This window comes from Rana temporaria, chromosome 2 (assembly GCF_905171775.1).
Source record: "Rana temporaria chromosome 2, aRanTem1.1, whole genome shotgun sequence".
NCBI lineage: Eukaryota > Metazoa > Chordata > Amphibia > Anura > Ranidae > Rana > Rana temporaria.
The window spans coordinates 6,195,735-6,210,237 of record NC_053490.1 but is presented as its reverse complement, the minus strand read 5'-3'; the positions used below and the strand labels follow the sequence as shown (position 1 = coordinate 6,210,237).

At 48.7% G+C, this 14,503-nt stretch overlaps 1 protein-coding gene across 1 annotated transcript in view; it reads right to left on the bottom strand.

Moving 5' to 3' along the window:
- Nucleotides 1–14,503, bottom strand: part of ATG16L2 (autophagy related 16 like 2) — a 122,706-nt gene that overhangs the window by 43,244 nt on the left and 64,959 nt on the right. The window contains exon 14 of the mRNA XM_040339781.1: nt 290–395. Within this exon, the coding sequence (XP_040195715.1) occupies nt 290–395 (106 nt within the window). The remainder of the gene's footprint in view (nt 1–289; nt 396–14,503) is intronic.

Sequence of the window (14,503 nt, the reverse complement as noted above, 5' to 3'; positions counted from 1 at the left end):
AGGTCAGACTGTACCCATCCCCAGTATAATACACCCCTGTAAATCATCTCAGACTCTATTTAACCACACCCCCTTTAAGCCAAACCAATATATAGAGCTATTTAAACCATGCTAACTCCTCAAATCCCCCCCCCCCCATTCCAATGCCTAGGGCCTTGCCTCCCCTCCTAGCCAAGTGTCACAATGAGTAAGAGGAGCATAAACCCAACAAAGGTTCTAACCCGTCACCATTCCATCCAACATTAGGAAAATCATTCGGCCTTAGTGACACTTTTTCCCGATTGGGTACCTGCTGTCCCAGAACCGGATCTTCTTGTCGTGATGACCACTGATTGTGTACATATCCGAACAAACAACATCGCTGCAATACGAGGAGACTGGAATTTGCCGGATACCTGGAGGGATGGGGGAAGAGGAAAAAGTCAGACATTGTAACGGGCACAGGATGGCATAGATCTGTGAAAACTCTGAGGGCCCATTCACAGAGTTGTGTTGATGTAACACAAGAACCATGATCTCTGAGGACCCATACACTGCTTAGTGTTGCCGTAACACAAGAACCATGATCTCTGAAGGCCCATTCACAGCGTTGTGTTGCCGTAACACAAGATCCATGAGCTCTGACGGCCCATTCACAGCATTGTAGTGCCGTAACACAAGAACCATAAGCTCTGAGGGCCCACTCACAGCATTGTGTTGATGTAACACAAGAACCATGAGCTCTGACGGCCCAGTCACAGCTTTGTGTTGCCGTAACACAAGAACCATGAGCTCTGACGGCCCATTCACAGCATTGTAGTGCCGTAACACAAGAACCATAAGCTCTGAGGGCCCACTCACAGCATTGTGTTGATGTAACACAAGAACCATGAGCTCTGACGGCCCAGTCACAGCTTTGTGTTGCCGTAACACAAGAACCATGAGCTCTGAAGGCCCATTCACAGCGTTGTGTTGCCGTAACACAAGAACCATGAGCTCTGAGGGCCCACTCACAGCATTGTGTTGATGTAACACAAGAACCATGAGCTCTGACGGCCCATTCACAGCGTTGTGTTGCCGTAACACAAGAACCATGAGCTCTGAGGGTCCATTCTCAGGTTCATGTTGCTGTAACACAAGAATCATGAGCTTTTAAGGACACAGCTTTGTGTTGACATAACACAAAAACTATGAGCGCCGAAGGACCTTTTGCAGCTTTGTGTTTCAGTAACACAAGAACCTTGAGCTCTGAGGACCCATACACAGCTTAGTGTTGTTGCAACACAAGAACCATGAGCTCTGAGAGCCCACTCACAGCATTGTGTTGACATAACACAAGAAACTTGAACTCCAAGGGCTTATTCACAGCATTGTGTTGCCGTAGCAAAAGAACCATGATCTCTGAAGGCCCATTCACAGCTTTGTGTTGCCGTAACACAAGAACCATGAGCTCTGAAGGCCCATTCATAGCATTGGGTTGCCATAACACAAGACCCATGAGCTCTGAAGGCCCATTAAAGCGGTGTGTTGCGGTAATACAAGAACCATGATCTCTGAGGACCCATACACTGCTTAGTGTTGCCGTAACACAAGAACCATGATCTCTGAAGGCCCATTCACAGCGTTGTGTTGCCGTAACACAAGATCCATAAGCTCTGAGGGCCCAGTCACAGCGTTGTGTTGCCGTAACACAAGATCCATAAGCTCTGAGGGCCCAGTCACAGCTTTGTGTTGCCGTAACACAAGAACCATGAGCTCTGACGGCCCATTCACAGCATTGTAGTGCCGTAACACAAGAACCATAAGCTCTGAGGGCCCACTCACAGCATTGTGTTGATGTAACACAAGAACCATGAGCTCTGACGGCCCAGTCACAGCTTTGTGTTGCCGTAACACAAGAACCATGAGCTCTGAAGGCCCATTCACAGCGTTGTGTTGCCGTAACACAAGAACCATGAGCTCTGAGGGCCCACTCACAGCATTGTGTTGATGTAACACAAGAACCATGAGCTCTGACGGCCCATTCACAGCGTTGTGTTGCCGTAACACAAGAACCATGAGCTCTGAGGGTCCATTCTCAGGTTCATGTTGCTGTAACACAAGAATCATGAGCTTTTAAGGACACAGCTTTGTGTTGACATAACACAAAAACCATGAGCGCCGAAGGACCTTTTGCAGCTTTGTGTTTCAGTAACACAAGAACCTTGAGCTCTGAGGACCCATACACAGCTTAGTGTTGTTGCAACACAAGAACCATGAGCTCTGAGAGCCCACTCACAGCATTGTGTTGACATAACACAAGAAACTTGAACTCCAAGGGCTTATTCACAGCATTGTGTTGCCGTAGCAAAAGAACCATGATCTCTGAGGGCCCAGTCACAGCGTTGTGTTTCCGTAACACAAGAACCATGATCTCTGAAGGCCCATTCACAGCTTTGTGTTGCCGTAACACAAGAACCATGAGCTCTGAAGGCCCATTCATAGCATTGGGTTGCCATAACACAAGACCCATGAGCTCTGAAGGCCCATTCAAGCGTTGTGTTGCGGTAATACAAGAACCATGATCTCTGAGGACCCATACACTGCTTAGTGTTGCTGCAACACAAGAACCATGATCTCTAAGGGCCCATTCTCTGCTTTGTGTTGCCGTAACACAAGAACCATGAGCTCTGAGGGCCCATTCACAGCGTTGTGTTGCCGTAACACAAGAACCATGAGCTCTGAGGGCCCATTCACAGCGTTGTGTTGCCGTAACACAAGAACCATGAGCTCTGAGGGCCCATTCAAGCGTTGTGTTGCCGTAACATAAGAAGGATGATCTCTGAAGGTCCATTCACAGCGTTGTGTTGCCGTAACACAAGAACCAGGAGCTCTGAGGGACCTTTCTTAGGTTCATGTTGCTGTAACACAAGAATCATGAGCTTTTAAAGGACACAGCTTTGTGTTGACATAACACAACAACCATTCACAGCTTTGTGTTGACATAACACAACAACCATTCACAGCTTTGTGTTGACATAACACAAGAACCATGTTCCCCCGAGGGACCATTTGCAGCTTCATGTTTCCGTAACACAAGAACCTTGAACTCTTAGGGCCCATTCACAGCATTGTGTTGCCGTAACAAAAAAGAGATTTTTAATACAGCTTACCTGTAAAATCTTTTTCTTGGAGTACATCACGGGACACAGAGCGGCATTCATTACTATATGGGTTATATGGAGTACCTTCAGGTGTAGACACTGGCAATCTCAAACAGGAAATGCCCCTCCCTATATAACCCCCTCCCATAGGAGGAGTACCTCAGTTTTGTAGCAAGCAGTATGCCTCCCAAAATGGTCCTCAAAAAAGAGGGGTGGGAGCTCTGTGTCCCGTGATGTACTCCAAGAAAAAGATTTTACAGGTAAGCTGTATTAAAAATCTCTTTTTCTTTATCGTACATCACGGGACACAGAGCGGCATTCATTACTATATGGGATGTCCCAAAGCAATGCTTACAATGAGGGGAGGGAGAACATCTCCAAGACAAAAGGATTTAATTTAGAGAAATACTCAAATCATAATAAATCCAACTTAGTTGAGAAAAATAAAATTTTTAAATTTAACTCGAACAAGAGGAGCCCCCGGAATCCGAGGGTCTCAAACTGCAGCCTGCAGCACTGCCTGCCCGAAGGCAGTATCAGTATTCCTTCTTACGTCCAACTTGTAGAATTTTGTAAACGTGTGGACAGAAGACCAGGTTGCCGCCTTGCAAACTTGAGCCATAGAGATCTGGTGGTGTGCTGCCCAGGAGGCGCCCATGGCTCTAGTAGAATGAGCCTTTAATGATACTGGAGGAGGCAACCCTTTCAAGCCGTAGGCCTGAGTGATTAATTGCTTAATCCACCTAGAAATGGTGGACTTTGCAGCTGCCTGCCCCTTCTTGGGCCCATCCGGTAGAATGAACAGCACATCTGTCTTCCAGATCTTCTTTGTAGCTTTAAGATAGGCCTTCATGGCCCTGACAATATCCAAGGTATGCAGCAACCCTTCCTTTCTGGAAGTAGGTTTAGGGAAGAAGGATGGTAATACCAAATCCTGGTTCAAATGAAAACTGGATACAACCTTCGGTAGGAAGGAAGGATGAGGGCGGAGAACGACCCTGTCCTTGTGAAAAATAAGATATGGTTCCTTACAGGATAAGGCTGCCAGCTCCGAAACTCTTCTTGCGGAAACTATGGCAACCAAAAATACTAACTTCCTTGTCAGTAGAACCAAAGGAATATCAGCCAACGGCTCAAACGGTTGTTTCTGTAAACTTGACAGAACAAGATTTAAATCCCACGGACAAAGCGGGGATTTAACTGGAGGTCTAATACGTAAGACCCCTTGAAGGAAGGTCTTAACCAGCGAGTGGGTGGCCAGCGGCCGCTGAAACCACACTGACAGAGCAGAAATCTGTCCTTTGATTGTGCTTAATGCCAATCCTTTATCCACTCCTAGCTGGAGAAAACTTAATACTCTATCGATGGTAAATTTGCGAGAAAGCCATCGCTTGGACTCACACCAGCCTACATAGGCCTTCCAGACCCTGTAATAAATCACCCTAGAGACCGGTTTCCTGGCTCTGATTAGGGTAGAGATTACTTTCTGAGACAGACCTCTACCCCTGAGAATCAGGGATTCAGCTTCCAGGCCGTCAATTTTAGATGCCGTAAGGCAGGGTGGAGGATCGGACCTTGCGATAGCAGGTCTGGCCGTAGAGGAAGAGTCCAAGGGTCTCCCACTACCATCCTTAAGATTAGTGAGTACCATGCCCTTCTGGGCCATGCTGGAGCTACCAGGATGACTGGTATGTGCTCCACCCGGATCCTGCGCAGCAGGCGGGGTAGTAACTGGAGCGGGGGAAACGCATAAAGAAGTTTGAACTGATGCCAAGGGCAAACCAACGCATCGGTTCCGCAGGCCATCGGATCCCTTGGGCGGGACATGAACCTGTCTAGTTTCTTGTTGAGTCTCGATGCCATGATATCCACGTCCGGCACTCCCCATCTTTGGCAGAGTGCTTGAAAGACTAGTGGATGCAGAGACCATTCCCCCGGCCATAGAGTCTGGCGGCTTAAGAAGTCCGCCTGAAAGTTGTCCACTCCTGGAATGAATATTGCCGATATGCAGGGCACATGAGCCTCTGCCCATAGAAGAATCAAGCTCACCTCTCTCTGAGCGGCTTGACTCCTGGTTCCCCCTTGGTGATTTATGTATGCCACGGCCGTGGCATTGTCTGATTGAATTCTCACCGGGAACCCCTGCAATTTTGACGTCCAAGCCCTGAGGGCTAGTCGAGCAGCTCTGAGCTCCAAGATGTTGATGGGCAACTGCTTCTCTGGCTTTGCCCAAGTACCTTGGCGAGTGCAACCATCCAAAATTGCTCCCCAGCCCGTCAGGCTGGCGTCTGTGGTCACTATCTTCCAAGCCACTGGGCTGAAAGACCTCCCCTTCAGTAGATTCTGAGGGTCTAACCACCAACACAGACTTTGTCGGACTCTTGATGAGAGCGGCAACGGGATATCCAAGGCCTGTGGCCTTCTGCTCCATGCTGACAGGATGGCTGCCTGTAGGATGCGAGTGTGGCTCTGGGCGTATGGTACCGCCTCGAATGTGGCCACCATCTTGCCTAGTAACCTCATACATAGGCGAATAGTCGGTTCTTTCTTGCTTAGAACCAGTAGGATTAATTCCTTGATGGCTTTTACCTTCCTTAGAGGTAGGAACACTCCTTGTTGTTCTGTGTCTAATCTCATGCCGAGATATTCCAACTGCTTTGTGGGCTGGAAAGCTGACTTTTCTCGATTTAGGACCCAGCCGAACCTCTCGAGGTATTGGACCGTGAGGGCCACTGCTCGCTCCAAGCCGGGAGACGAGTGATCTATGACTAGGAGGTCGTCCAGGTATGCTAGGATCGTGACCCCTTGGATCCTTAGTTTGGCTAGGATTGGGGCTAGGACCTTCGTGAACACCCGGGGGGGCCGTAGCCAACCCGAAGGGAAGCGCCACGAATTGGAAGTGACGCGAAGCCACCATGAAGCGTAGATATCTTTGATGTGGCTGATAAATTGGAACATGAAGGTAGGCATCCTTTATGTCTATGGACGCCATGAAGTCGTCCTTCTGGAGTGTGGCAGCTGCTGACCGCACGGATTCCATCCGAAATGAGCGGATCTTTAGATATGCATTTACCATCTTTAGGTCCAAAATTGGCCTGACATCTCCATTGGATTTTGGGATGATGAATAGGTTGGAGTAGAAACCCAGCCCCTGTTCCAGGACTGGTACCTCTACTATTACTTCCTGGGAAAGTAGATGATCTAATGCCGATCTTAATGCGGCTCCCTTTTCCGGATCGTTTGGAATCCTCGACTTCTGGAAATGAGGAGGAGGAAACCTTAGGAAATCTAATTTGTAGCCTGTGGCCACGGAAGACCGTACCCACTCGTCGGGAATGCTGGCTTCCCAAATCTCTGAAAAGAGTCGCAGCCTTCCCCCCACCTTCGTGGGTGGGGGCGCCCCTTCATAAGGTTGGCTTGGGGGCTGGTTTTGCTGGTTTGCGAAACCACTGCCTTTTGCCTCTAACAGCCTGTCCTTGTGATCTGCTGTTGAAGCCGAAGTTTGCTTTTGCAGGAGGCCGTCGATACTGCTTGGCATTAGAGGGCCCCTGCCCAGGGGAATACTGTCGTTTAAACGCAGGTCCCTGAACCTTCTTCTTAGTTGGCAAGAGAGTACTCTTGCCGTTTGAAATGGTCTGAATGTATTTATCTAGGTCTTCTCCGAAGAGTCGTCCTCCATGGAAGGGGAACCCTACCAGGAGCTTCTTGCATGGGGGCTCAGCCTCCCAGCTTTTTAACCATAAGAGTCTTCTCATATGGATAAGGGATAACGATAAACGTGACGCTTGCTGGATAGAATCCTTGATTGCGTCTACCGTAAAACATATGGCCTTAGGGACATCCGAAAATTTTTCTGCCTGCTGGGCCGGAATAAGTTTAAGCATCTGCTTAAATTGATCCGATAATGCTTGAGCGACCCCAATCGCAGCCACAGCTGGCTGTACTACTGCCCCTGCAGTAGTGAAGGAGTTCTTAAGTAGTGCTTCCAAGCGCTTATCAACTGGATCCTTGAACACCTGTATGTTTTCTACAGGGCATGTTAACGATCTGTTAACACATGAGATGGCTGCGTCCACTGCAGGAGTAGCCCATCTTTTGGAAAATTTTTCTTCCATAGGATATAGGACAGAGAACCTTTTAGGTGGTAAGAAGATCTTATCTGGCTTGTTCCAATCTTGGAACAAAATTCCCTCTAATAGAGGATGGATCGGAAACACAGCATTGCTTTGAGGCGCCCTCAGTGAGCCCAAAGCTGAAACCGTCGATACCTGGAGATCTGGTACTGGCAAGTTGAATGCCCTATGGACCAAGTCCGACAATCCTTGAATCCACCAGCTCTCCCTCAGGGAGACTGCCCCAGACTCCTCTGTATCCGGGTCTTCGATCCCTGAACCTACTTGGTCCTTGTCCAAGAGGTCGTCCAATTCCCCTGAGGAAAGGACCTCCTCTTCTGAGGGTCCGCGCTCGGGCGACGGAGATCTATTCCGCTTACTGCCCTCTTTTAAAGAGGTGAGTAATACCTCCTCCGTGACCATCTTAGGGTTGGACTGACCCGCGTCAGCTCCAGCCCCAGATCCCGATGGCCCCAAGGCTCCCTGTAGGGAAAACAGCGGCATACCATGGTACAATACCGAGGTACACCTGCTACCTATTGGTATTTGGAACTATAAAAGTTAATTGTCCAAACACCTGTTTGGGGGATAAAAAAATGCTTCCTCTCCCCTAGATGACTTTTTTTTTTTTTTTTTTTTTTCGTTTTTTGTTTCAAATCCAGGAAAGAAAAAACATTCTGTCCCCCTGAGTAGTATTGCAAAGAAAAACTATGAGATGGAAAAGAAACAGCCTATTTCTAGGCTTGAAAAAACAGTCCTCTGAAGACTGCAATATCCTTTCTGGCCACTGTGTGTCCTCGGCGCCCCGTGCTGCCGCTCTGGTCTTTCTCCTCAGTTCCAAAGTATTGAATGGAACAAACAAACAAGGAAGGGCCGCCCCTTCCTTTAAGCCACTGACCCGCCCTTCCCCCCCAGCCATCTCAAACAGGAAATGCCCCTCCCGACAGGGGGAGGGGGGGGGGATTTTGGGAGGAAGGGACCTCTCTGTTCCAGCAAACTGCAGCCTGCAGCTTGGAACCATGAGGAGGTCAGCGTTTTGCCTGCTTGCAGGCTCTGAGGAGGAAGACTGAATGGAGCATCGCCTGGAGGCCTGCAGGTAAGCAAAGCTCTCTGACACACACATATATTTTTATATAACACAGGCCCCACTCAATGCTTTTCCAACACTACAAGGGAGGTCACATCTTATGGGGAATAATACATAGAGAGCCATCCTATCTTTATGATATGTGACTAGTTTGCCAGATGCAGTGCATAACTTTAGGCATGTCCCCTGTGACCCCCCAGAAAAAAACCTGCTAAGAACCAAGTTCCGCAAGTTTTCCCCTCACTTACCTGCTCCATGCCGCAGGACTTTGCCAAGCAAGAGGCCCAATCTTCCCCCATCTCCGTGGGGATGTCTAGACCTTCAGGCCCTGGGTTCCTATGAAGGATCCACTGTCCTGGGCCCATATAGCACCCTGGCAACAGAAAACTTTAGGTACGCAAAGGTTTCTAAGTTCTGGGCCCAGGGTCCAGCTCTCTAAAAAGAAAAGCATTATGGGCTATACCCCAAGGGTTTGGGGTCCGGTTACTGACCACTTTAGCGCTGAGGCTTTTTTGGACAGAACCGGTAGCTCACCTAATCCCAAGGATGCGGAGGCAAGCTAAACCATGACTAACACCTAAGACACTGGCGTAAAAACTGAGGTACTCCTCCTATGGGAGGGGGTTATATAGGGAGGGGCATTTCCTGTTTGAGATTGCCAGTGTCTACACCTGAAGGTACTCCATATAACCCATATAGTAATGAATGCCGCTCTGTGTCCCGTGATGTACGATAAAGAAAGAACCATGAGCTCTGAGGGCCCATTCTCTGCTTTGTGTTGACATAACACAAGAACCTTGAACTCTGAGGGCCCATTCACAGCGTTGTGTTGCCGTAACACAAGAACGATGATCTCTGATGGTCCATTCACAGCGTTGTGTTGCCGTAACACAAGAACGATGATCTCTGAAGGTCCATTCACAACGTTGTGTTGCCGTAACACAAGAACCTTGACCCCCAGAGAACCCATACACAGCGTTGTGTTGACATAAAACAAGAACCTTAAACTCTGAGGGCCCATTCACAGCGTTGTGTTGCTGTAACAACGCACACAGTAACGCATTACATTTAAAGTAACTGTGCTAGTGCAACCCATGGATTAAATGGGCCCGCCCCTCAAGCAGCGCAAACCATGCTCCATAGAGTAAATATAACAGTTACATATGAATGAGATCAGTAGTAACATCTGGTCTTACCGTCACTTTCCACTGTGGCTGGCTAAAATCAGAGCAGAAAAAGAGATTTTTAATACAGCTTACCTGTAAAATCTTTTTCTTGGAGTACATCACGGGACACAGAGCGGCATTCATTACTATATGGGTTATATGGAGTACCTTCAGGTGTAGACACTGGCAATCTCAAACAGGAAATGCCCCTCCCTATATAACCCCCTCCCATAGGAGGAGTACCTCAGTTTTGTAGCAAGCAGTATGCCTCCCAAAATGGTCCTCAAAAAAGAGGGGTGGGAGCTCTGTGTCCCGTGATGTACTCCAAGAAAAAGATTTTACAGGTAAGCTGTATTAAAAATCTCTTTTTCTTTATCGTACATCACGGGACACAGAGCGGCATTCATTACTATATGGGATGTCCCAAAGCAATGCTTACAATGAGGGGAGGGAGAACATCTCCAAGACAAAAGGATTTAATTTAGAGAAATACTCAAATCATAATAAATCCAACTTAGTTGAGAAAAATAATTTTAAATTTTAAATTTAACTCAAAAAAGAGGAGCCCCCGGAATCCGAGGGTCTCAAACTGCAGCCTGCAGCACTGCCTGCCCGAAGGCAGTATCAGTATTCCTTCTTACGTCCAACTTGTAGAATTTTGTAAACGTGTGGACAGAAGACCAGGTTGCCGCCTTGCAAACTTGAGCCATAGAGATCTGGTGGTGTGCTGCCCAGGAGGCGCCCATGGCTCTAGTAGAATGAGCCTTTAATGATACTGGAGGAGGCAACCCTTTCAAGCCGTAGGCCTGAGTGATTAATTGCTTAATCCACCTAGAAATGGTGGACTTTGCAGCTGCCTGCCCCTTCTTGGGCCCATCCGGTAGAATGAACAGCACATCTGTTTTCCGGATCTTCTTTGTAGCTTTAAGATAGGCCTTCATGCCCTGACAATATCCAAGGTATGCAGCAACCCTTCCTTTCTGGAAGTAGGTTTAGGGAAGAAGGATGGTAATACCAAATCCTGGTTCAAATGAAAACTGGATATGACCTTCGGTAGGAAGGAAGGATGAGGGCGGAGAACGACCCTGTCCTTATGAAAAACAAGATATGGTTCCTTACAGGATAAGGCCGCTAGCTCCGAAACTCTTCTTGCGGAAACTATGGCAACCAAAAATACTAACTTCCTTGTCAGTAGAACCAAAGGAATTTCAGCCAACGGCTCAAACGGTTGTTTCTGTAAACTTGACAGAACAAGATTTAAATCCCACGGACAAAGCGGGGATTTAACTGGAGGTCTAATACGTAAGACCCCTTGAAGGAAGGTCTTAACCAGCGAGTGGGTGGCCAGCGGCCGCTGAAACCACACTGACAGAGCAGAAATCTGTCCTTTGATTGTGCTTAATGCCAATCCTTTATCCACTCCTAGCTGGAGAAAACTTAATACTCTATCGATGGTAAATTTGCGAGAAAAGCCATCGCTTGGACTCACACCAGCCTACATAGGCCTTCCAGACCCTGTAATAAATCACCCTAGAGACCGGTTTCCTGGCTCTGATTAGGGTAGAGACTACTTTCTGAGACAGACCTCTACCCCTGAGAATCAGGGATTCAGCTTCCAGGCCGTCAAATTTAGATGCCGTAAGGCAGGGTGGAGGATCGGACCTTGCGATAGCAGGTCTGGCCGTAGAGGAAGAGTCCAAGGGTCTCCCACTACCATCTTTAGGATGAGTGAGTACCATGCCCTTCTGGGCCATGCTGGAGCTACCAGGATGACTGGTATGTGTTCCACCCGGATCCTGCGCAGCAGGCGGGGTAGTAACTGGAGCGGGGGAAACGCATAAAGAAGTTTGAACTGATGCCAAGGGCAAACCAACGCATCGGTTCCGCAGGCCATCGGATCCCTTGAGCGGGATATGAACCTGTCTAGTTTCTTGTTGAGTCTCGATGCCATGATATCCACGTCCGGCACTCCCCATCTTTGGCAGAGTGCTTGAAAGACTTGTGGATGCAGAGACCATTCCCCCGGCCATAGAGTCTGGCGGCTTAAGAAGTCCGCCTGAAAGTTGTCCACTCCTGGAATGAATATTGCCGATATGCAGGGCACATGCGCCTCTGCCCATAGGAGAATCAAGCTCACCTCTCTCTGAGCGGCTTGACTCCTGGTTCCCCCTTGGTGATTTATGTATGCCACGGCCGTGGCATTGTCTGATTGAATTCTCACCGGGAACCCCTGCAATTTTGACGTCCAAGCCCTGAGGGCTAGTCGAGCAGCTCTGAGCTCCAAGATGTTGATGGGCAACTGCTTCTCTGGCTTTGCCCAAGTACCTTGGCGAGTGCAACCATCCAAAATTGCTCCCCAGCCCGTCAGGCTGGCGTCTGTGGTCACTATCTTCCAAGCCACTGGGCTGAAAGACTTCCCCTTCAGTAGATTCTGAGGGTCTAACCACCAACACAGACTTTGTCGGACTCTTGATAAGAGCGGCAACGGGATATCCAAGGCCTGTGGCCTTCTGCTCCATGCTGACAGGATGGCTGCCTGTAGGATGCGAGTGTGGCTCTGGGCGTATGGTACCGCCTCGAACGTGGCCACCATCTTGCCTAGTAACCTCATACATAGGCGAATAGTCGGTTCTTTCTTGCTTAGAACCAGTAGGATTAATTCCTTGATGGCTTTTACCTTCCTCAGAGGTAGGAACACTCCTTGTTGTTCTGTGTCTAATCTCATGCCGAGATATTCCAACTGCCTTGTGGGCTGGAAAGCTGACTTTTCTCGATTTAGGACCCAGCCGAACCTCTCGAGGTATTGGACCGTGAGGGCCACTGCTCGCTCCAAGCCGGGAGACGAGTGGTCTATGACTAGGAGGTCGTCCAGGTATGCTAGGATCGTGACCCCTTGGATCCTTAGCTTGGCTAGGATCGGAGCTAGGACCTTCGTGAACACCCGGGGGGCCGTAGCCAACCCGAAGGGAAGCGCCACGAATTGGAAGTGACGCGAAGCCACCATGAAGCGTAGATATCTTTGATGTGGCTGATAAATTGGAACATGAAGGTAGGCATCCTTTATGTCTATGGACGCCATGAAGTCGTCCTTCTGGAGTGTGGCAGCTGCTGACCGCACGGATTCCATCCGAAATGAGCGGATCTTTAGATATGCATTTACCATCTTTAGGTCCAAAATTGGCCTGACATCTCCATTGGGGATGATGAATAGGTTGGAGTAGAAACCCAGCCCCTGTTCCAGGACTGGCCGGAATCCGAGGCGGATCGTTTGGAATCCTCGACTCCTGGAAATGAGGAGGAGGAAACCTTAGGAAATCTAATTTGTAGCCTGTGGCCACGGAAGACCGTACCCACTCGTCGGGAATGCTGGCTTCCCAAATCTCTGAAAAGAGTCGCAGCCTTCCCCCCACCTTCGTGGGTGGGGGCGCCCCTTCATAAGGTTGGCTTGGGGGCTGGTTTTGCTGGTTTGCGAAACCACTGCCTTTTGCCTCTAACAGCCTGTCCTTGTGATTTGCTGTTGAAGCCGAAGTTTGCTTTTGCAGGAGGCCGTCGATACTGCTTGGCATTAGAGGGCCCCTGCCCAGGGGAATACTGTCGTTTAAACGCAGGCCCCTGAACCTTCTTCTTAGTTGGCAAGAGAGTACTCTTGCCGTTTGAAATGGTCTGAATGTATTTATCTAGGTCTTCTCCGAAGAGTCGTCCTCCATGGAAGGGGAACCCTACCAGGAGCTTCTTGCATGGGGGCTCAGCCTCCCAGCTTTTTAACCATAAGAGTCTTCTCATATGGATAAGGGATAACGATAAACGTGACGCTTGCTGGATAGAATCCTTGATTGCGTCTACCGTAAAACATATGGCCTTAGGGACATCCGAAAATTCTTCTGCCTGCTGGGCAGGAATAAGTTTAAGCATCTGCTTAAATTGATCCGATAATGCTTGAGCGACCCCAATCGCAGCCACAGCTGGCTGTACTACTGCCCCTGCAGTAGTGAAGGAGTTCTTAAGTAGTGCTTCCAAGCGCTTATCAACTGGATCCTTGAACACCTGTATGTTTTCTACAGGGCATGTTAACGATTTGTTAACACATGAGATGGCTGCGTCCACTACAGGAGTAGCCCATCTTTTGGAAAATTTTTCTTCCATAGGATATAGGACAGAGAACTTCTTAGGTGGTAAGAAGATCTTATCTGGCTTGTTCCAATCTTGGAACAAAACTCCCTCTAATAGAGGATGGATCGGAAACACAGCATTGCTTTGAGGCGCCCTCAGTGAGCCCAAAGCTGAAACCGTCGATACCTGGAGATCTGGTACTGGCAAGTTGAATGCCCTATGGACCAAGTCCGACAATCCTTGAATCCACCAGCTCTCCCTCAGGGAGACTGCCCCAGACTCCTCTGTATCCGGATCTTCGATCCCTGAACCTACTTGGTCCTTGTCCAAGAGGTCGTCCAATTCCCCTGAGGAAAGGACCTCCTCTTCTGAGGGTCCGCGCTCGGGCGACGGAGATCTATTCCGCTTACTGCCCCGCATAGCTGCGGCTATCATTTTACCCATGCTTTTCTGCATCTCTTTTAAAGAGGTGAGTAATACCTCCTCCGTGACCATCTTAGGGTTGGACTGACCCGCGTCAGCTCCAGCCCCAGATCCCGATGGCCCCAAGGCTCCCTGTGGGGAAAGCAGCGGCATAGCATTGTCCGAGACCTCAGACTCTCTGGGGGAATCCCCACCTCTTGTACCCTTGTTTTTTGATGCCATGGTACAATACCGAGGTACACCTGCTACTTATTGGTACCTGGGACTTATAAATAGTTAAATGCCCAAACACCTGTTTGGGGGATAAAAAATGCTTCCTCTCCCCTAGATGACACTTTTTTTTTTTTTTTTTTTTTTTTTCAAATCTAGGAAAGAAAAAACATTCTGTCCCCCTGAGTAGTATTGCAAGAAAAACTATGAGATGGAAAAGAAACAGCCTATTCCTAGGCTTGAAAACAGTCTTTCTGAAGACTGCAATATTCT